General features: G+C 55.0%; 1 protein-coding gene across 3 annotated transcripts; it reads right to left on the bottom strand.

Annotated features, from left to right (window-relative positions):
• Window positions 1–1,062: 1,062 nt before the first annotated feature.
• Window positions 1,063–15,036, bottom strand: C16H17orf113 (chromosome 16 C17orf113 homolog). 3 transcript variants are annotated; one of them, XR_012499604.1, is made up of 6 exons: window positions 13,636–15,036; window positions 8,779–9,516; window positions 6,395–7,699; window positions 4,642–4,787; window positions 2,604–2,714; window positions 1,063–1,201 (listed from the first exon to the last, which is right to left on the bottom strand). XR_012499604.1 is itself a non-coding variant. In XM_074343399.1 (3 exons), exons 2-3 carry the CDS (start codon window positions 9,466–9,468, stop codon window positions 6,215–6,217), a joined length of 2,175 nt encoding a protein of 724 aa, XP_074199500.1. In that variant the 5' UTR covers window positions 9,469–9,516; window positions 13,636–15,036; the 3' UTR covers window positions 5,157–6,214. The 3 variants fall into 3 exon arrangements, 1 of the variants encoding a protein (XP_074199500.1); XR_012499603.1 differs by having other exon boundaries at window positions 4,642–4,790; window positions 13,636–15,034; XM_074343399.1 differs by lacking the exons at window positions 1,063–1,201; window positions 2,604–2,714; window positions 4,642–4,787 and having other exon boundaries at window positions 5,157–7,699.
• Between the last annotated feature and the right edge of the window lie 7,760 nt (window positions 15,037–22,796).

Raw genomic sequence — 22,796 nt, 5'->3', positions numbered from 1 at the left:
TTTACCCTTGTGGTCATGTGGCTGCCACTGCCCAGCATCACAAAAGAGTATGCACCATAAGTTGCTAGCCCAGAAAGATAAAAATTCAGAGGGGAGAGTATAGCTCAGTGGTAGGGTGCATGCCTAGCATGCACAAGGTCCCGGGTTCAATCCTCAGTATCTCCATTAAAAATAAATAAATAAACCTAATTACCTCCCTTCTCCCCAACTAAAATAAAAAAAGGAAAGGTCAAAATTCAAAAGTGAAGTACAGTTTTTACCGAATGTTAAGTTAGGGACCATCTGTATATCGTTAACCAAAATCAGGTGAAACTGATCTCTGGCGAGAAAAGTCATTATCATGGTTACTCTGGGGGAGGGGTATAGGTGGTTGAAGGGTGTCACCCCAAACTCACATCCATCTGGAACCTCCGAATGTGATCTTATTTGGAAATAGGGTCTTTGCTGATGTATTTAGTTAAGATGGGATCATACTGGCCTAGGGTGGGCACCAATCCAATGACTGGCATCCTTGTAAGATGATTCTGTGAAGACCCAGAGACACTAGGGAATGTGACATGAAGGTGGAGACGGAGATTGGAGTGATGAATGTCAGGGATCAAGGATCGCCAGCAACTGCGAGAAGCTAGGAGAGCAGAATGGAACAGATTCTTCCTCTGCACCCTCAGAAGGAAACAACCCCTTAACACCTTGTTTCAAACTTCTGACATCCAGAACTGTGAGAAAATACATTTCTGTTGTTTTCAGCCATCCAGTTTGTGGTCATTAATTATGGCAGCCCTAGGAAGCTAACACAACAAGGTAGTGACAGGAGTAGGGGCAAGAAGGGGCTTATGGAGTGATGGTGACATATTTCTTCAACTCGGCAGGCTTCAGACTGGAAAATCCATGGAGCACTATACTTGTGACATGTGCCTTTTTCTGTACGTAAGGAATACTCCAACACAAACAAGAATAATAATCAGGAGAAATCGCTCAACCCCTTGTCGGAAACCAGATTTGGAGTTGGGCCGGGGAGAAAAGTTCAGGACTGACCTTTGCTCTGTGGCTCCTCAGGGGCTCCATTGGCTGGAGTCGGGGTTGGGGACACCAGTGTCCCATCTTGGGCCAGGGTTTGTGGCCTCTGCTTGCTCTTGGCGGCTTCAACAGCCTTGAGTTTTCTGGCATGTTTGTGGCCTTTGTAATGTGCTTCAGCCTGGTTCTGGGGAGGGGAGGGCATGGGGTCGTCATTCATCTGCTGTATACCTGCCCTATCCATGAGCTGGCACTGGGCAGGGAGCAGGTCAGAGTGAGGCAGGCCTCCGGCCACACAGGGTGAATCCTTGTCATTTACCATCGTCATCACAGCATGTGCGTGGCCCCGAGGTTTACAGAAGGTGTTCTCATACATGAACTCCCAGGCAAGCAGCCTCTGTCTTCAAATTCTGCCTCAGTCGTTTGTTAGCTGTGCATCTTTGAGCAAGTCACCTCACCTCTCTGAGCCTCAGTCCCCTCACTCGTAAACTTTGGGATGATTATACTGACTTCACAGGATTGTGAGAATCAAAATGAGACCGTGAATGACAAGGGCCTTGTACAAACAGTAGGTGCTCAGTGAACGTTAGTTGCCAAGTTCATAAATGCACAAGTGGAAAAACAGAGCAGCCCACACTTTAGGGATCATGCCTCCCAGATCGTTCATCCCTTTGTACGTTTTATTCAACAATAGTCATGGAGCATTTGCTATTTGTCAGGCACTGTGCTGGGCCCAGCATATGAAAGATGATATGGTTCCTCCCTCAGAGTGAAATCTCTCTATCCATCCAGCTCTGGCACAACTCAGGTTACCCGAAAATCTGGAGGAAACCCCCAAATCTGGCCTGTCCACTAGGGGTCCCTGCTTGTTTCCAAATGTAGGAAAAACAGGCCCCTGTGGCCCCTCCCTGGACCCTTTGACCAGAGCAGGTCTGCTGAGATCATCTCCCCAACTCCAGAGTTGCCTGGACAGAAGGTAAACCTTCCCTAGGAGATCAGAATGAGGCTCCTCCAATCTCTGGCGGCAGGCCGTGGTAGAAAGTTTGAGGACTGTGGGGTCAGCCAGGCCTGGGTTCAAATCCCAGCTCTGCTACTTACCAGCTGTGTGGCCTTAGGCAAGTTGCTTAACCTGTGAGGCTCAGTTTCCTTATCTGAAAAGTGAGGATGATGATAGCACTTCTATCCATCTCACAGATGTATCATAAGAGCTAATTAAGAGGATGGGCGTGAACACATTCTGTAAACTCTCAGGTACATTAAGAACTCAGCTCCAGACCAGGAGCTGATGGTGGCTTCTGGGACCCAGAGAAGGGAGGACAGCCTTCTCCCTTGCAGAAGGGTCCCAAACACAGGAGAGAGGCAGAGGGGAGGGCAATGGAATCCCAGGGGGATGGGACGGGACAGGGCGGAGGAATCTGGAGAGAGAAGAGGATGAGATGGATAAAGGACCAGTAGCGGTTCTTCTGCAACCAGAGACAGAAAATATGGAGCGCAGGCCCTTTCCCTCCAGGAAAGACCCGGGAAGCCCAGTCTCCAGCCTACTCCCTGCCCAGCCTCCCCACGAGCCTGTCCCCACTACACCCTCTCACCGCTGAGTTGAACCTCAGGTGACAGATGTTACAGGAAATGAAGAGCTTCTTCTTCAGAGGGGAGGGGACCCCAAATGTGTGGCTGATGACAGCTTTCTGGACCGGGTCCATCTGTGAAGGGGGTGGGAGGGCACAGTAACTTTGGGGCCAGCTCAGTACAAACTGCCAAAAACTAAAGACTATTGAGGAGGGCGGAGGTCAGCCCACATGAAGAAATGTCCCATCTCTGTGGACCTTAGACACAGAAAAAGAAACTGCCTCTTTCCTAGCCAGGAACTTTCTCTGTAAGCCTGGGCTTCTGCTTGAAGGCAGGGGGATGGCCAGGGTGACCTCTGTGATCTTAAGAAACAGACCCATGTCCTGGTGATCACATTGGCATCTCTTGCTGCCCCTCTTGGTTTTTTTTTTTCCCCCTCATTCACAAGAATCACAACTATTGGGGCAGAGCTGGGGACAGGGAGAAGCAGGGAAGGGACAAAAAGTCCCTCTGTTGGAATTTCCCCTCCCATAATCCATCCTCATGCTGGACCTGTGGGCTGGAGGAGATAAAGCTTATCTTATCAGCTCTGCCACTGTCTCAGGGCCTGAGAGGGAGAGGGAGAGTCATGGCCAGGGCAGGGTGGCGGCCAGGAAGGGGCAAGTGGCAGCAAGTGGATGCCAGAGGGTTCCCTGAGAAGTAGGGTCATTTCTCTGGAATATTAATTCATATGATTTTTTCTTTTCCTCATTTTAAATAAGTTTTTTTTTTCTTCTATCAAACCAAGCCTTTATGTTCCCTTTTCTCAGGGGTTGGGTTGTTGGGCCCAAAGCAGAAGCTGTCTGGGCTTGCTTGTCAAGAGGAACTTTCCAAGCCTTCCTGAGAGGAGAGAACAGAGGCTTTGAGATGAAAGCATGGTTTCAGAAACTCCCCTGAGAACAGAAAGAGGTTCTAACCCTCACAACACCCAGGGCTGGGGGCTGGGGTGGGCAGGGCGAGTGGAAGACAGGACTTCAGAGGAGGACGGCCTGCAGGGCCCCCAGAGAGGAGGACAACAGCGGGCTGACCTGCTCTTGAGGGACTCTGTGCCTGAGCAGTGAGCTTGTTAGCAAGTGACAGCAGGGACCGAAGACCAGAGGACCCTCCCCAAATGTCTCAGGCTCCTCAGACCTCTTTACAACACCGGAGGGTAGGAAGGAAGGAAGGGGCTCCCCAGGGTGACTGAGATGGAACTTACTGCCATCCTGTCAGGATGGGGTGGAGCACCTCGATGGTTACACTTGATTTTTTTAACTTTTTAAGAAGGGGGACATACTTTACAGCTCACATAGTGAAGTAAAATTCATGCTTACTTCACTTATTCACAAACACACACACACACACACACACACACACACGGAAATGCATGTTTCCATGTCTACAGACTAGTCGGCAGACACACAGCACATAAGCTTACAAGCAGTTACAAATGACAGAGACAAGCAGAAAGATCCACGCTCCCATGCACACCAGTGGCACATGTCCACAGACAAACTGACAGTCACACAAAGCACACAACACACTCACTCAGAGGCCAGATACACACCAAACAAGTACACAGTCAACACAGAGACACAAAAAACCTCTCAGATACACAGGCACAGACACTAATTACAGACTCTTACCCAAGCACAAAGAGTTTACAGACACACATGCAAACTCACATCCACAAATGACACGCAAAGTCCTACAGAGACACAAACTAAAACAGAAAGACACACCCAAGTACACACAGACACACACAGATCACCCACAGACATCCCTATACAAAAACCTCATGTGAAGCCTGCAGTTCACAGGCCCTCCAGGCCCAGCAGTTGTTACGGGGGCTGGGGGTGGGGGACACCATCCTCCAACCCTGGCCTGAGGGAGATCTGAGCCCAGGGGTCCCCATTTGGGGAGCACCTAGTCACTCTGAGGGATGTTGCTTCTGAGAGCCGGCCCCTCTGAGCCCATTTTCCACTTTCCCTGCCCACCCCCCCAAGCTTGGCTGCATGCCCCCACTCGCCAGTCCGGCCATACCGTGCTGAAGTTGGGGAAGAGACTGAGCGGGGCGGCGCCATTGAAGTGGAAGGCGAGCAAGTGCTTGAAGTCCAGCGGGGGCTGCAGAGGCCTGGTGGGCAGGGGCAGGGAGGCCAGCAGGGGGCTGGGGGCACCGGAGGCTGGGCCTGCTGCAGGAGAAGAAGGGCAGGGTCTGAAATGGGGATCCACAGGGCTCACTCCTCCCTCCACAGCCAAAACAAGAGGCTGCTGGGCTTCTTGGATGTGGAGCCAGGGCAGGAACTTCTGTCTCCCTCATGACAAAGGAGTCCTGGCCAAGCCCAGGGCGATGACAGCCCATTTCTGTGCCTCTTCTCTCCACAACTGGGGAAGCAGAAGCATGGAGTCCACAGTTCCAGGCTCCCAGCCCAGAAGGATGCCCCTCCCTCCGCAACTAAAGGGCAGCATAACAGCCCAAATGAACCCCAGAGGGGAGTCAGGCCAATGGAGTCAGGGTGGGGCCCTGACACACACACCACCATGGAGACTGCACGATGCACTGGGATTCCACTTTATTGCAAATTAAACCCAAATGCAGGCCTGGGGAAAGACCAGCCCCCTCCTCTCTCACTAAATATCCCCCTCCAGATCTCCACATCATTCACAGTGAGGGCTAACAGAGGGGAGAGGAAACCCACTGGAATCTGAAGGGGTGTGTCCCCCAGCTCTGGTGAGGCCCCAACTGCTTCCCCCAGGAGGCCAAATGCCCTCCAACATCCCTGGGTCAGGCCTGAGGCAGGTCCTGGGAGTCTGCTGGTCCAACCCTGTGGTTTTACAGTCTTTGGTCTTAAAGGTCTGAGGCAAGGGCAGGGGAAGGCTAGGAACTTGTGAGGAAGAAAAGAATTAGAAATAAATTCAGTCCGTTTAGGACTTTTTTAGACCCCGACATTGCAAAACCAAAATCCTTTTAGATTTTGTGTGTTAACACTATGAAAGATAGGACAAACCTATTTTACATTTATAGACATATGTGTCTATATCCAAGGCCATATACAGAAAAGCCTCAGGAAGCCTGTTGGTGGGGAGGGCACCACTACTTCCCTTGAATTGTTAGCTTGTGCACAGAGAGGGTGTTGTGCTGTGTGTGAAAAACAAGGCAGTCACCTGCTTTTCAGCCATACCTGAAGAGAAGCTGCTAGGAGGGCGGCTAAGAGCCAAGGACCCATTCTCCTTTCCCTTAACCCCTCAATTGCGGAGACCCAGTCTTTCTCCCTCCTGCCAAGACCCCTCAGCTTTTCTAGGGCCAAAACTTGAGCTGAGTTCAGAAAGGAAAGGGTGAGCTACTCCCCACCAAACTCTGGACAGGTCAGGAATGATATTTAGGGTGCCCCAGAACCTAGCATCTCTGCCCACTGGCCCTAGTCCCCAGGCCTGGGCCCTCCTCCACAGCCCACAGGGTTGGGTTAGTACTCAGCGTGGGGCAGAGGAAGCTCAGGGAAGGTGGGTGGGAGGCTACAGTTAGCAGGTCAGCTTGGGTGCAGCCTGATCAAGTCAGGTTTGGCCTTTAGAGTGCCCAGGGCCCTGGGCTGGCTTGGGGGAGGAGAGGAGGCCGCCCTCACGTAAGCTGCGACCCCAGCAACCCCTCGCCCCACCCACTCTCTAGGAGCTCCACCGCCAGCGCAAAGTCAAACTCGTGCAGCGGAGGCCCATCCACCGCGATCTTCACCGCGGGGCCGCCCCGGCCTTCTCCGGCCCCGCCCGGCCCCCACCACCGCAGCTCCCGGCTGCGGCCGACCTTGTCCAGGAGGCCAGCACCAGCAGGCAGCGCCAAGGCCAGGGCGGCGAGGGCGGCGAAGTCGGGGAAGAGCTCGTGCAGTTCCGAGCGCGCGCAGGCCAGCTTGGCGCACAGGGCCCGCGGGCCGAGCCGCCCCAGGCTGCACACCACGCGCTTGAAGAGCACAAAGTCGCCCAGCGCCCGCTGGCGGACCACGGCCGGGGCGAAGGCGCGCAGCAGGACGCGCAGCGCCCCCTCGCCGTGCGCGCCCAGCTCCTCGGGCGCCTGCGGGTAGCGGCGGGGGTCGAAGATCACCGCGAAGGCGGCCACGGCTTCCAGCGATGGCCCAGGGTAGGAGTCCCGCAGCCCTCTCCGCATGGAGTCCAGGAAGGCCCCCCGCAGCCGCTCCAAGCCCTGGACTGCAGCCTCGGAGTAGCCGACCAGCTCCACGCCGCGGTAGGTGCAGCGCCCACGGCTCAAGTCGGGGCTGGAGGACGCCAGTTCCTGCAGGAAGCCCTGGAGGCGCGCCCCGCCCGAGTGGCGCTGCGCTTGGAGGGAGGCTGCAGCTGCCATCACCAGAGGCTGTAGCAAGGCCAAGTCCGGCTCTTCTGGCTGCAGGACAAGGTTGAGCTTCTGCATGGAGGGCAGAGCATCCAGCAGGAGGTGGGTGAAGGCCACGAAGGTGAACTGGCGCAGGGCAAGAGCCAGTGCCCTGGCTGTAGGCGAGGCTGGGGCAGAGGCCTCCAGTGTGGGCACCAGACAAGGCCAAGCCTCAGCCACTGCTTCCACCACAGGCAGCAGGGAGGCCCAGGGAACTGGCCGTGGTCCTGCCAAGTCGATAGCTGCAAGGTCCAGTGCTGCCCGGAGCTCAGGGACCACGTGGGAACTGGGGCCACCGTGGAGGCGGAATAGGGCATCCAGGACACTTTCATATTCACCTAGGTAGGCTGGGGGCTTGGGATCTGTTCGGCCGGGAAGGCAGTGTAGCTCAGTGAGCAGTGGGCAGGCGGCCCGGAGCTGTGGGCTCACACTTCCCAGGCAGTCACTGGGGAGGCTTGAATTGAGCCAGGCCAGCTTGGATGTAGACACACCAAAAGCCTGCAGGATGTCCAGGAGTTGGCCAGCAGTGGCCTCGCCTTCCTGTAGCTCCACACTGCCCAGGAAGGTGGTGGCAGGCAGACCATCACAGGGGGACACTGAAGTGGCAAACAAGGCCAGACTGTGGGACTCAGGCCAGTCCTTGGTCTCGTCCAACACCAGCCCCACATATGGGGATGCCTTCAGGCGCTGGCAGGCCTCTGTGTGCAAGACACTGGCCATGGCCACCTGGGACAGCCAGGGAGAGAAAGGGAGGGAGGACAGAGTTAGGCTTGTCCTGAGAAGGGGAGGCAGGCAGGATGGGGTGATAGAGCACAGGCCTTGGGGTCAGAAAGATTTAGGGACTAATCCTAGCTTTGCCACTTACTGGCTGTGTGATCTTGGGCAAATCATTTCACCTCTCTGTTCATATCTATTTCTTCAACTCTCAAACCAGGTTAATATCTGCCCACAATCTCCCCAAAAGGTTGCTGTGGATGATCGATGTAATTTTTTGTTGTTGTGCTTATAAATGTAAAAATGCTTTAGAAATCATAAAGATTCTACAGCATTGTGTGTGTGTGTGTGTGTGTGTGTGTGTGTTTCTACAGCATTGCCCAGTCTTCCTTATTCCTGGGGGGGCGGGGGGGGTCTCCCTCCACTCTGCTGCCCAGGGATTAACTGATATAGACACGTTCACTCCTGACTCCTGACCCATTACACAGGGCCCCAGCTGTGTGCTATTCGTCTGTTTGCCATCTCTCTAGGATGAGATCCAACTCCCCCACCGCCACCCCAGCTCCCAAGACTCATACAGCCAGTTCCTAAGACAGAGCTGTAAAGTGCCTGCCCCTAGGGGCCACATAGGGGATATTGAGCTTGCAGTGGGCCAGGGATAAAGGGAATGGGGAAGCCCCTGCCCTGCTCTCCAAATCCAACACTTTATGACCTTGCTTTTCAGTAGAAGGCAAAAATCCACATTTTTATATGTAATCTCTTGTCGTTTTTTTAACTTCGAGACTAATTTTTCAAAATCACTGTGAAAATCAACAAAACACATCTGTGGGCCAATCAAGCCCGCAGGCCACCAGTTTGCCACCTCTGGCCTAGGTATTGAGGGGAGTGTCCCTGAGCCTCCTCTCTGTTGGGCGCACAGCAGCTGGCCCGGGGCCTGGTACTAGTATGCCCTCAGTGAAGGCTCTGATGGGTGAAGGTGTGAATGAAGTGCTTTGGCCACTGCCCGGGGGCCTGGCATGCTGGTGCTGTGCCCATATGGCTCCATGTCCTCCCTCCCCAAGCCCTCCCCCACACCCCTGGCTGCCACCCACCTGCATGTCCCTCACCCTCCTGGGGCTGTAGTAATCACCGTGCTCCGTGCCCAGCAGCGCCTGGCACAGGTTGAACCTCTGTAGCTCAAGCAGGGCAGAGCAGCGGTCGTCCGGCACGTCCTCCTTGGCCATGCAGTACACTGTGGTCAGCACGGCCACTTTGGCAGGATCCACTTCCACCTTGATGCCCTTGGAGGTGGGGGTGGGTGCCAGGCCTGGGCAGGCCCCTCCGCCCTCAGCCGGGCCCTCGAAAGTGGGCTGGCCCTGGTTGACGGCCAGAGCCTGGCGGTGAGCCCCCGAGGTCACATGGCGCAGCAGGGCGTGGCGCTGGAAGTTGTCGGTGCCCACGGTGAACGCATTCTCGGCTTTGCCGTGCTTGTTCCGCACCAGGGCCTGGCGGCACTCAAGGCAAAACATCAGCTTCCGCTCGTAGTCAAAGTCCAGCCATGGGAACTCCTCTTTCCAGTGCTCATTGAAGTAACGCTTGCACTTCTTGTTGGAGTTGGAAGCCTCTCCGGCTGGTTTCTTCCCTGGGGGCACCATTCCTGCTGGAGGAATGGCAGGGCACCACCAAACCCCACCCAAATGCTCTTGCCCCCAGCCTCCCCTACACACCGAGTCACCTCCTTTGACAAAGGGAGTTGGTGGGGAGGCAGGACGAGGGCAGCCCACCAGGCTAATGGGGACCATCCATCTAACTTAGCCAGGAAAGTTTATTTCTGCTCCGCCGGTGGGAGACTGGGGATGAAAGAGACAAGGGAGAGGTGTTAGGGGGCCACTGGGGGTTCACACTGCCCACAGAGCATACCCTGGACGAGGGATGGACTGACCAATGCAGAAGGGCTACTGGGAGTGGGCCATAGAGTGCTATCCAAAGTTGGGATATTTGGGAGCCCCAGCCCCCTCTAAGGGTCTCCCTCCATCTGGGACAAGCCATCAATTGCTTTGATTGCTGAAGCACATCAGAACTCAGAGCTGGAAAGACGGCACCTCCACATTTTATAGGTGGGGGGATCTGTCCTGGAAACAGATAGTGGTTCTCAGGGCTCATGAAGAACTCGTGGCTGAGCCAGGACTAATTCTCAGACCTCCTGACTCCTCTCTCAAAGGATAACCGGTCCCACCAGGCCATAGTCATTTGTGTCATCAGAAGGAAGTTAGCACAAAGCTGAGGTCCTGGAGCCACAGGACTGAGGAATGAAATTTGTCTTCTGTGGAGCTCCCTTCCCTAAACACAGGCATGGGCACACTCACTCACACACCAGCTGTGTGGTTCTGGGAAGGGTAGCCCAGAGGTGGGGGCTGGGTTCCAGGCTGAAGGCAGCCAGCTGGTTGCCTCCACTTCTCTCACTTGGCCACCACACCAGGCGCGAGGTGAGGATGAGCAGGTCAGGACCACGCCACGTCCAGCTGATGGCCAAGGCCTGCCAGCTCTGCCTCCTAATCATCTCTCACACCTGTCCCTTCCTCTTGGTGCTTACCGACAACAACAGCGGGAACTGCCATTTATTTACTGCGCTTGAACTGAACCAGGCCCTGCGCTAAGTACTGCAGTGACTCCATTAGGAGACTGAGATTATACTTGCAAGTCCCCTTGGAGGGGGCTATCGTCCTCAGTTTGGACAGGAGGAAACTGAATCTCAGGGACTTGCCCAAGGTTTCCCAAGCGATAAGTGGCTGAGGCAGAATTAGAACCCAAGTCCTCCTGACCCCATGGGCCATGCTGAGACCCTGGCCTGCACCATTTCACTTGGATCATGTAGTGGTCTCTACCCCTGTAGTCATTCCCCGGAATTTGTCCCTCGCTCAGCAACCAGAGAAAGACCACACACAGATCCAACTATGCCCCTCCCTTGCTTCCACTTCTTCAGTGGTGTCCTGTTGCCTAAGTCTATATACCTCACCATGAGACAGCAGGGCCCCCAACCCCAGCCTCTGGATATCTCCAGAGCCTCCCCACTCCTGTCTGCTCAGCCAACTCCGAGGGCTTACCATGCCCCACCCACATTACTGTTGTTTTTGCTCCTACCTCCATCCTCCGTGCCTGGGACTTCCTCTCCCTCCTCTTTCCCTCATCATTTCCCATTCATTCCTGGAGAGCTGCTCAGGCATCCCCTCTGCCACCCTGATCCCCCACAACCTGGGCTGGTACCTGTCCTCTAGTCTCCCATAATTCCCTGTGTATGAGTCTTCATAATATGACATGGTGAATGCAGGGGTGCTCTAGGTATCTCTGCACTTGGTTCCTGGAAGGCCAAGATCACATTTGTTCATTTTTATACCTCTAAGTCCCTGTACAGAGCTGGGCACACAAATGGCTCTCAGCAAAAGCTGCTTATTTAAAAGAATGAAAGATTCATCTTGGCTATATGAAAGAACTTCCTGTTTCTGAGGCTGTTGGTTTAGATGATTCTAGACTGTCTGTCTCGCTGTCTCTCCCACCTGATACCACATTCAGCACCCTGTGCGGAACCTGGCACTTCGTGCAAGGTAAAACAAAGGCAGATGAGTAGAATTCCAGGGGCAGCCCATTCAGGCTAAGGAAAAGCACTCCATGTTGCTGGATGTGGGTGCAACTCGTTGGTCCTCTTCCCCTGGACTCTAAGTGGCAATTGATAATGCTCATCACACCCTCCTGAAACACACATTTCTCTTGCCTTCCAAGACCCCACATCCTCTGGTTTTCCTTGCCCTCATCAGTCACTCCTCTGATGTCATCTCATCCTCTTCTTCCCACTCTCAAACTGTCCAAAGAGTTCAAAACCATCTCTGCTGGCCACTCCTCTGGGGACCACACCTCTCCATCCAACTGCCTTCCTGGCTTGTCTAAACAGATCTCTTTTGGATCTGTCCCTACAAAATATGCTCCTCTTCCAGTCTCCCTGGTTCCAGAAACAGCCCATCCTCCCACCTAGGTGCTCTGGCCAGAAACCTGCCCCTCCAACCCCCACTCTTTTCCGCATCCAGGACCTGATCCATCCACAGGTCCTGTTGATTCTACCTCCACAATGTACCTCTAACTCATCCCTTCTCTCCATGCCACTGCCACCATCCTTGTCCAGGTCACCTTCATAATCTTGCTTAGACTATGGCAGTTGCTTCCTGATGGCATTCTGGGTCTCCACTCTAACCCCTCTCTTGGGTACGAGACCTCCAATAGCTGGAGGGGGCTTTTTAAAACATATTGCTTAAAATCCCTCTATGATGGCCCATTGCACTGAGGCCAGTGCCAGAATCCCTGGACTGCCAAGTGCCCAGGCACTGCTGACCTCTCTGGGAGCCACTTGCTCCTCCCTCCCCTTCCAGCGACTCTGGCCTTTTCTGTTCCTCCACAGTGCCAGGTTCCCATCCCCAGGATCTCTGCACATGCTGTACCTTCTAGAATGTACCTATCCTCCCTCCCAACACTTTGCCTATTCCACTTCCCCTCTGGTCTTAGCATAGCAGTCCCCTCTTCAGGGGAGGCTTCTCCAATTATCCTTTTCCAGCAAGTCCCCTTCTTTTTTCTGTCATTACTCCTTGTTTGGGCTCTCCATCGCACTCCCCACAATTTGCAAATCTGCAGATCTATTGCTTGTACGCACCGTCTCCCTCTTTCTCACACACACGCAAATTCCCTGATGGCAGGAAAGGTAACTTATTCCTATCTGGGCCCCAGAGACCCGTCAGCCTGGCACCCAGCAGGTGCTCCACAAAATATGAGAAGTAAATGAGTAAGGAAACATGAGTTCTCAGGCAGAGAGAGCAGTGGAGTGGGCCCCTGGGCACCCGCTGGGTGGCTAAAACAGCTGCCTTTGACATCCTTTCCTCCCAAGATCCCAAGATTCTGTGACCCAAAGGATCTTAAAATGGAGAGGAGGTGCAAAGCCAAGGGAATACCCTTCTGGAAGTCTGTCAGATCCTTTCCCATCCCTAGAACCTGCCCCAATCTGTGTAGGGATAAAATGACTATGAGACGTAGGATGTTTTTGAGAAAAGAACAAAAGAGTAGGCAGGGAGGAGGCACGGGAAGATGGAGATTCTGAAACTGCACTGTCCGCTAGTGTGTGCAGTTAATTTAAAACATGAAGCTGTTTAAAATTAATCAGAATTTTAAAAATTCGTAAAATCGGTTCCTCAGTCACACTAGCCACATTTAAAAGTTCTCAGTGATCACGTGTAGCTAGTGGCTACTGTATTAGACCGCCCAGACAGGGAATATATGCATTATCCCAGAAAGTTCTATTGAACAGCCTGCTCTAAAAGACCCGGCAAAAGCTACTGACGTTCCCCCACCTGAACCTGAGGGAACCAGGCTGGGTGGGGCGGGATATAAGTAAGACATGACTAAATGACCAAGGCTGACCAGGAGGCTGTACCTGTTGCAGACCTAGGTGCCTCATATCTCCACACCCCAGCGGGCTGGATGGGAGCCAGGACAACTTGAGGGGCCCCTGGGGCGATTGTGCCTTGGTTCGCCATCCTCACTCCACCCCTGCACCTGAGCCTTAAACAGAGTATTTATTTGGTCTCAGGATGTGGTCCTCAGTCCTCTCACCAGGCTCCTTTGGGCTCCTTTCTTTCAGGACCCCATTAAGAGGAGTCCAAGTTCCAGGCAGGGTAGGGGCAGGTGCCTCCCTCCCCTGGCAGCCTGGGGAGGTCGTGGTTCCCTCCACACTCCCGCCCATCTTCCCGCGGCCAGGATGCGGAGCGCTGGGGAACTTCCTTGAGGGGCGAGTGGTGGAGGAGCCCTCGGGTGAGTCCAGTGGGTCCCGCCCGCCTGGTGCCCCCAACCCCCGTAGCGGGCCCCCTGCCCGTAGCCTCCGGGAGGGGGCGCCCCGCCCGGCCCGGGTACCCGCCCCGCCCGCACACACTCACGGAGACTCGGGAGCCACCATCTTGAGCGGTGGACGCTCTGGCCGCAGTCTCCTTGGGCTCCACTGAGCGACAGCAGCCACTAGCGGTAACCGGGACGAAAAGGCACCAGCGGCGGGGCGGGCCGGGGTAGCGGACCGGCCGCGCCCACCTGACACCCCGCTGCGGCCCAGCGGGCGCTCAGCCTGGTGTCGTCACTCTCACCCTCCCTGCCCCATGCACTGCAGCAGGAGCGACTCAGGTTAGACCACAGGAAGGCTGCTCCCGGCCAGCGGGAGGGACAGGAGTCATTCATCACCACGAGTTCCTAGAGGAGCTCACAGGTGAGAGACAAACAGGTGGAGCGCTATGGAGGCTCCACTCTGGGAAGTGCTCCAAGAGTGACGAACAAAATGCTCTGGGATCACAGGGGAGCTGGCTTTTAGCTGAAGGTCATCAGCTGGAGAGACAAATAGGTTTCACAAAAGGGTCAGTGAAATTTTAGCAGGGATTGGGCATGCCAGCAGGGGGAATGGCAGAGCTATTGGCAACCATCATGAAGTTCAGAATCAATGCAGGTTCTCAACGGTCAAGACAGAGCAGAGGCATGGAAGGCTCTACAGTGAATGCTGGGGATTTGGACCCTCTGACCTAGTGGGGAACCTCAGGAGGTGGCTGAGCTGGCAAGTCCATGTTTTCATCAAATGAGTAACGGAGATGACATAAACGGGGTGGGCAGTAGGAATGACCTCTTCCTAGAACTCTCAGATGCACAGGAGACCCTCACACCTGTGTGGGTTCCCTGCAGGAGAAATGTGGGGTTTTGGTACCTGCGCCCTCCCAGACCTGGATGCCTGCAGTGGAGCTCCAGTGACATTGAACTCTGAGGCCTTGAGCTGAACACTCAGCCTCAGTTTCCTCACCTGTGAAGTAGGAATTACAGGCAGGTGAGGAGGAAAGGGCAGGACAGGAGTGGGTCTGAGGACCAAAGGAGGTGCTCGGTGTGGAGGCCGTTTGAAGAGGGGGAGCCAGGGCACTTGGTGGCCCAGTCTCCCCTTCCAGTCAGCACAGAGCCACCCAGAAATGCCTTCCAGCCCTTGCACGATTGGGTATACTCCTCCCCCACTCCAGGCCTAGGGCACACGTTGAGGTCAGGGACTCTCCAGTGGCTGCCGGGAGCTCCCTCCCAACACCCTTCACACAGCTGGCTCTGTGCTGCCCACCATCTGCCTCCGACATTCTCTGTGAACCCTGGCCCCCAGGGCCGAGGAGATGATACATGAGTCCCCGCACATGCACACACGTGTGGCCGCTTGGCTTGTGAGTACACTCAAATGAAGGGAGACACCGCAGCCCCCACACCTACCCTAGGATGGCATCACCCAGCCTGACAGGTCTAGAATCCGCACCCACAAAAGGGTCAGATGTGGGGGGGGGGGGTCTTCTCTGATGACATCTTGTAGCAGAACAGCCACACTAGCTGATATCTCAGAGCAATCCCTCCCCACCCCTGGCCAGGGGTCTACAGCTGGGACCCACAGCTCATTGGATGGATGCCTCCAGAGGGTGAGTTGTGGCTCTGATCAAACAGGAACACACAGACGGAGTGTCAAGAAGCTACCCACAGGGGTCCAACCGAGACTGAGGCAGGGGCACAGAGCAGGTGTCTCATGAAATCACATCACCCTGCCTACCGCCCAAGAGAGAAAATCTGGAGAAACTACGTCCTGTTTGTTTTGCCATCACTGGGAAAGACACGCATGGAGGATTACAGGGACACACACCCTGAGGTCCACAGGCACTCACACAGATAGTGACAGGCACAGACGCCAAGGCACACACTTACACGCATCTCCCCATGGTGAGACTCTCACACTGACGTGTGCGTGTATGGAGGTGGTACCCATGCGGAGACAGATACCCCTGCTGGCCAAGCGGTGGGCACAGAGGCCACGCACGCGCATGCACGTACACAGACAGGCAAGATCAACAAAGACACCCTCAGATCATACATACCCAGAGGGACAGACACGTGAGGACAGGCGGACTCCTGCAGATACTGACAATACCAAACAACAGGCATGCAGCGGCACACACTACCACAAAGACAGGTGCAGATACACAAAAACCCACGTACAGAAACGCACACCCCTTACACAATTAAGTGCATCTGGCATACACACAAGCTCATGGAGCCAAACCCAGAGTCCCCCACCCTGGGCCGCCCGCCACAAGTCATAGGGGCAGATGGCAGAGTCCTGCCCGGGGCATGTGTGCGTGCACACACACACACCTCAAATAGTGAAGTTGCCATTTCTATCACAGATAAAACTGTGAAGAAAGCAGGAGTCCAAGAGGGGGAGAGAGCCAAAGGCAGGGAATGAGAGGTTGAACCAAGACCCTAGCTTGCCCACCACCCAGTAGGCTGAGGATCCCTCCCCATATTCTCCAGCGCCCCTAACCACTTCTGGGCTGGCCAGCACCATGTGGGAGACTCTTGCCCTCCCCGTGCCAGAGGGAGACCCCCAAGCACAGTCACTAGAGAAACTGCATCCAGCCCCACTGACTCCAGCCTTTGCCTCTGTGGAGAGGAATCCCCCAAATACTTAAAGGGTAATGATTGTTTCCCTCAAAAAGGACCAGGCAACTCCTGTGTGGGGAGGTGCACCAGGAGACCATGAATAAAGCACGGGGAGGGGGGGCATCAATGTTGACCCCAGTGCAGCGGCTGAACCTCAGCAGGAGCCTCCCTGCCCCTGCAATCTGCTTGGCCCTCTCTTTTTCTCTGCGGCATTAAGAACTCCTTCTTCAGCCCTCTCCCCTGCTCCTCCAGGCAGCCCCTTAGAGGCAGTTGAAGATATGATTTGATAAAAGGAACCTTTGTAGCAGGCGCCGCCGATGACGCACACCTGCCCCAAATTGCAGCTGCCTCCTTCCTGCAGGGTGGACCTCCAGATCCCCAACCATTCCTGCCACCATGGCCCCACCTGGTTCCCAGCCAGACTGGGGGCTCCCCCTGCCCAGCCCTGGACTTGGGAAAAGGTACCAAGAGGCAGCTGGCTACTAGAGCCTCTAAACAGACAACTTTGGGGGGCCGACAACAGGAGGGAAAGGATAGGGCAGGGGAGAGGGGAGAAGCCCACCCTTATCTTTAAGCCCCCTCCCCACCCCCCAGCTCAGGCGTCCTCAGCACTCACCCAAGAGCATCCTCTGCCTTTGGAGGCACCGCTGAGCGCAGAGTGAGGAGCAAATGAAACCCAGCCAGAGAGTGACAGAGGGAAGGGGTGGGGGATGCGAGGGACACAAGGGGAGGGCACGAGGGAGGGACTCCTGCTTCTGCTGGAAAACTGAGGTTCCTGGGCCCTGTCTCCCCTCACCAGGAAGGAGCTGCTTGTTCCCTGGTTTCCCCATCCCAACCACCAGTGGAAAGAACAGGGCACTTCATTCCCCATGTCAGGGGACATACACACAAAAGGGGACAGAGGGAGGGTGTCAGGGGGCCTAGTGCCTCTTCTACTGAAGCGAAGAGTTGACCCTGCCCACAGAGGCCTCCAGGAAAGGAGGTGCTTCCAGTCCCTTCCCTTCCTGCCAGAAAGTTCTTGCTGCTGAACTTTGAAGCCCTTCCTCAGGGCTGGCTGCTGCAGGAGCCCCCGTTCTCCTGTCCGGCCTGACTTACCCTCTGCCCACACTCATCTCCTTTTATTTCCCTCTTTTCGCTGCAGGGGAAATTGAGGCTCAGAGAGGCATTACCAGTTCATCCCAGAATGTTGGCCATGGTGATGGGGGAGGGGAGCCCAGGCGGCTTGCTGCCGCGCAGTTCAGTACCTGGACGGTTGGACCTGCTACCTGGGCACTGCCAGGAACAGGGTGGGGGCAGTGTCTTCTGATCAGCTAGAACTTCTGACATCCCTCGCCTTCCCACACCCTTCCTTCCCCTCCCCACTCATCTTTTCTCTCCTCATTTTGCTCCTTCCTCCCCCTCCTCTTCCTGAAACCTGCCCCCCACAACTCACCTGAGCACCTGGTGCCTGCGGTGGGGGGTGGAATGCAGGGGAGGAGACAGCCAACCTACAGCTGGATCCAGTCTCGTATTCCAAGCCGGGTCCCAGCGCTAGCCCCCCACCCCCTCAGCATCCTGTCTCCATCAGACAATAACCTGTAATCTCTGGAGCAGCCAGGACTCAAGCTGCAAAGAAGGTCTGTCTGGGGAGGGGCTGGCAGCAGCAGCAGCTCCTGAAAACAGGTTTGTTAGGAAGAGGCTCTAGGGGGAAGGACTAGCTGGTATGGGGAGAGGAAGGAAACACAAGCCCAGAGCTAATTAACCCACCCAGAGACACAGACGAAATCTTTGTCCTCTGTAGGGGCAGGGATCTGAGCTAAACCCCCTAATTCTCCACCTAGACGGCCTTGCCTTTCCCAGGTGGTCCCTGTGGGGAGGTGCTGACAGTCAGGTTCACACCTGGGGGAGGGGGGATGTGATGGCTGTCCAGGGAGAGTGAGGGCATTTCCTTCAGCTGCCACCTAAGGAGAACAGCAGCAAGAACTTCTCAGTGGTCTTGGGGCATCCAAGGTGAAACAGGCACCCAAAGGCCTCAGGATGGGTTTAAGGGGAGCACTGAGGAGGAACTAGCAACCCAGGGAGATACTGAAGCCATGGGGGGACAGGCTGGAGGGCTTCCAGGGCCTCCTGGTGGGACTGAAATTAATCCATCTGCGGGGAGTGGGGGGTGAGGAGCTCATCAAGCCAGTGACTCAGGCATGACCCAAGCTCAAGGTCTTTGATCTCTGGGGCTCAGAATGCAGCCAGAGGCTTCCGCAGTCAAAGCCTTAGAGAGAAGACGGAGGGACTGATCAAACAGGGGCTTGGGGACGTCTGAGGGCGCAGGGCAGGGACCGCCTCCACTTGCCACTCTGATGTCTTCCTGTCCCCAAAGGCATGTGGATGTCTGGTCTTGCCCTGAAATCCATTACAGTCTGACTCCATCTCTGTTTTTCTGTCCCCCTTGGTGTCTACCCTGCACTCCCCACCCCAAGGCCCCTCTGGCCATGTTGGTAAGCCAGAAATTAAGTTATTCCTGAAATCCCCTTTTCTCCCCTCTGGTGTCATGTTGCAGTGATGGGGGATGGGGGTGAGCCCTGAACTGGATGGCTGGATCAGTCCTGCCAAGAGACAGGGGGTGGAACCAGCTGGATTTAGGGAGCTCCCCTCCTCGTACCTAGCCAGCCTAGGCCTAGCAGGAGATGGCTGGCATCTCCCCATTTTTCACTTGAGGACATCAAGGGATGGGTGCTGAGCACTTGAGTTGTCTGTCCTGGGAGCTGGTCTGCCTCCTCTGGGCCATCTCTCCTCCCCATTCCTAAAACATTAAGGCTCGATCTCTATTCATGTATGCTGCTCTCCTCAGCAGCAAGTCAGGAGGGCATGTAAGGTAAGACTTAGAGTCAGAAATGCTGGGATCTGAACCCAGCTGTGTGGCCTTAGGTCTGTTACTTACACTCCCTGAGCTCCAGTATCTGTTTCTACAGTGAGAGCTGAATGCCAATCATCTACACCCTGGGCTGGCTGAGTGAGGAGGGGATGCTGTGCTGCGCGTGGAAGTGCTTTGCAAACAGTTCATCTCCTAAGCTCATGCTCAACTTGGCACTGGGGGTAGGTAGGTCATGGCTATTTGCCCCTCAAGATCGAGGTCCAGGTGTCGCCCAAGCCCTGTGCTAGTTCAACATCCTCACTAGAGGTTGGAGGTAGGAGGGTTGAGCCAGCAAACCTTTCTCTCTGCAGATGTTCAAGAACTTCCTAAAACTGCTTAGTGGTGTATGTGTGTGGGGAGTGCACATGCATGATGGTCAATAGGGTCATTGATTTCAGCCATATTGGAGCGGGGGTTCCTTGTGCCCACCCCCCACCGTGGGAGGAGAAGGCGGGGGGGAGGGGTGAAAGATGGCTCGAGACATTCCTGAGATGAAAGGGCCTGCTGTGTAGGAGACAGATGGGGAAGAAGGTGGGCAGGGAAAGTGGGGGCAGTATCTGGAGGAGGGGATGGGGAAGGATGGGTTCCTGCTGTTGTCCCATCCTGCACCCCTTCCCAGGTGTTCCAGGCTCACTCAGGGTGGGGAGCTGGGTGAGGCTGAGTAAGGAGGCCTCTGACCCAGGCATTGGCTTGGCGAGGAAGCTCAGAGCGGGGAGAGTCCCACCCCCATAGCTCCCTCCCATGGACAGATCCTCCAGAGAGGATCCCGCCTCACTGCCTAGGAGCGCCTGTCACTGTGCAAGGCACCAGCCCCACAGACCTTTAATCAGAGTGACAGCTCCAGGAGGGAGAGAGGAGCCTCGAACGGGCGTGACTGGGCTGCCCCACCCCCACCCGTCAGCACCCTCCCAGGGAACGGGGGCCCTCCTGGCTGATCTCAGGGGTCCAGGAACAAAGCAGTGTGTTAAGGGCTCCTCACACTTCACCTCAAGCCTCCTGAAAGTAGGTGACTCTCTCCATTGCTGGTGGCTGGAGGCTGCCCTAGTCAGCCACCCCCTCAGGGCTTTCTGCTCCAGCCCGGTCCCCTCCACAGCTGATAGAGGCCTACAGCATGGCTGAGGTCCCCACCCCCCACCCCCAGGCAGTGGCTAGCATCTTCCTGCTGTGGGCTGCTTCTCCCGCCCTCAGCTCTCAGACAGCCAAGGAGACAAGAGGAGGAGGGTAGGTGCTGAGGGTGGGGGTCATGGCCTGAAGTAGTTTTAAAGATAACCAGGCCAAAGATGGAACACAGGTTCTCCCCTGAAGCCCCAGGATTCCAGGGTTCCCAGAAATCAGCCCTGCTCTAGCCACAGCCATCACTCCCCTGTGCTCCCACAATGCCGCCCACTCCTCTTACTTAGCATGGCGGTGGGAAAAGTCTGGCCCTGTGACTGTCTGCTCCTTTAGATTGTGAGTGCCCAGCACTACTCATTTGCAGAATCCTGGCATCCTGTGCGGCGCCAGCACAGGGCTAGAGGTGGGGTGATGGATGGACCGATGGTTGGAGGGACCATGACTTATCAGGTCCTGGTTAACACTCTGAAGAGGAGCACTAGGCATCATATCTCCTGGTGACCCCCAAACCTACCCGTACTCGGGGGATGAGGACTGCGAGAAAAGGGAAGCTGAGTGAAGGAGGACCTCCATCCCCATCCCTCTGGGCAGCCTGTCTCTGGCCACTGGCATCTGGTGCTGTGGTCTTTTTTCTCACCCCATCTGCTCTCGCCACACTGAGATGGTGGGTGGGGAAAGAAAGAAGAGGGCTTGTACCACAGACTCACCACCCAGAAGGAGGGCCTGAAGAGGCCATGGTAGAGGGGAGCGGGGGTGGGCCAGCACCCTCTGGCCATAGGAATGGCCTTCGCCACCCATCACTGCCCTCCAGCCCTGCTTCCCTCTCAGTGTCCCCTTTCTGATAATGGAACCGCCCATCACAGCATCCCCTAAGCTAGAGTAATCCTTGGGACCTCCCTCCCCATTGGCCCCCATATCCCACAGTCACCAAGCCCTGCCGGTTCTGCTATAGAAAAGGCCCCAGAATCCATTTACCCCATCCCACCCCCTTCCTTCACATGTACCCCTAAGTCTTACCCTTTCCCCTCACCCAAGACCTCTAAAATACTAATACTCCTGCTCAAAACACTTCAGGGATGCCCATCACCTTTCAGGACAAAGGCCAGACACCCAGCCTGGCTTCGAGGACCTTAAAGGCAGCTCCACACCTGCCACACGCCCATTCCCACCCTCTGCTCCGGGAAAGGCTTGACTTCAGACCGTGGTGCATTTGCTCTAGCGGGGATTCCCTCTCCCTCACCAAGAGCTAACTTCAGTGTCACTTCTCTGAAACGTTCCCTGACATCTGTCAATTCACCTCTCCCTCTGACTTCTCAAAGCGCCCTGGCCCCACCTCTGCAAAGTCCGTCGCTACCTTGGACAAACCCGCCTGCGTGTAGCTATTTAGACAGCTCTTTCCTAACAGGCAGCTCTGCTGCTTTTTAAAAACACAAATTCCCAGACAAATGCTGTATGTTCTCACTCATATGCAGAATCTGAAAAAAGCAGAACTCATAGAAACAGCGAGTAGAGTGGTGGATGCCAGGGGCTGGGAGATGGGGGAAGTGGGGAGACGTTGGTCAGAGGGTACAAACTCCTAGATACGTAAGACCTAGGGATCTAACGCATGGCTTGGTGACTGTAATTAACAATACTGCATTATATACTTGAAAGTTGTTAGGAGAGTAGATCTTAACTATCGTCACTACACACACACAAAATCGTCATTATGTGAGGGGATGGAAGTATTAACTACCTTTACTGTGGTAATCATTCTGCAGTATATCCGTGTATTGAATCATTGCATTGTACACCTTAAACTTGCATTTCTTAAATGTCAGTAAGATCTTAATAAAGCGCAATAAAGAAAAAATAAAAATACAAATCCCCAAAACAGCAGCTTGCACATAGTAAGTTGTCTATAAGTATTTGATGAATTCATGAGTGATTTTTGAACTCAGACACACACACACACACACACTCCAGAAACATCCACACAGTCCCATATGCTCTTATTCAGAGTCACACCCTGGGGTCCAGCCCCGAGGGCTCAGGTTGGGGAGGTGGTACCGGCTAATGCATCCCCTGTTTTGCTCATGCAGTGGCCTCTGACTGCCATGTCCCTTCTCCTCTCACTCCTGTTCCAAAGCTCAGTGCGCCCCGTCCCTCAGGAGGCCTTTTGTGTCCCTAGGTAGAATTGCCCTTCCTCCTTTGTACTCCTGGGGACATGTCCCACGTGGCACCCATGGCACTTATCTGCTCCTTTCATGTCTATCTCAGCCTTAAAGACCGATTCAATCTCAAGGGATGGGGTAGTGAGGAGTAAGGCTGGAACTTACTGGTCTCCAGGCCCCAGTACAGGTGGGTCAGGGGGAAACAGAGAGTGCCCAGTGAACATTTGCTAAAACAAGAGGCAGCCCTCAAGAGCTCAGAGTGGGTGGAGGGTACAGCTCAGTGGTAGAATGCATGTTTAGCATGCACGAGGTCCTGGGTTCAAGCCCCAGTACCCCCATTAGAAACAAAAAATATCTAATTACCTCCCCCTCAAAAAATCAAAGGGAAAAAAAAAAAAGAGTTCAGAGTCTGACCTTCTGGCAAAGCTACCAACCTGGGCTGCAGGATGTG

The sequence above is a fragment of the Camelus bactrianus genome, chromosome 16 (assembly GCF_048773025.1).
Source record: "Camelus bactrianus isolate YW-2024 breed Bactrian camel chromosome 16, ASM4877302v1, whole genome shotgun sequence".
NCBI lineage: Eukaryota > Metazoa > Chordata > Mammalia > Artiodactyla > Camelidae > Camelus > Camelus bactrianus.
Note: the sequence above shows the minus strand (reverse complement) of the source record. Positions and strands in the feature narration are given on the sequence as shown.

Coding starts and splice junctions, on each gene's coding strand:
- C16H17orf113 (XM_074343399.1), bottom strand. CDS start 9,468: ATGGTCCCCATTAGCCTGGTGGGCTGCCCTCGTCCTGCCTCCCCACCA. Junction 7,700..8,778: donor GGAGGGTGAGGGACATGCAG/GTGGGTGGCAGC, acceptor TGGCTGTCCCAG/GTGGCCATGGCCAGTGTCTT.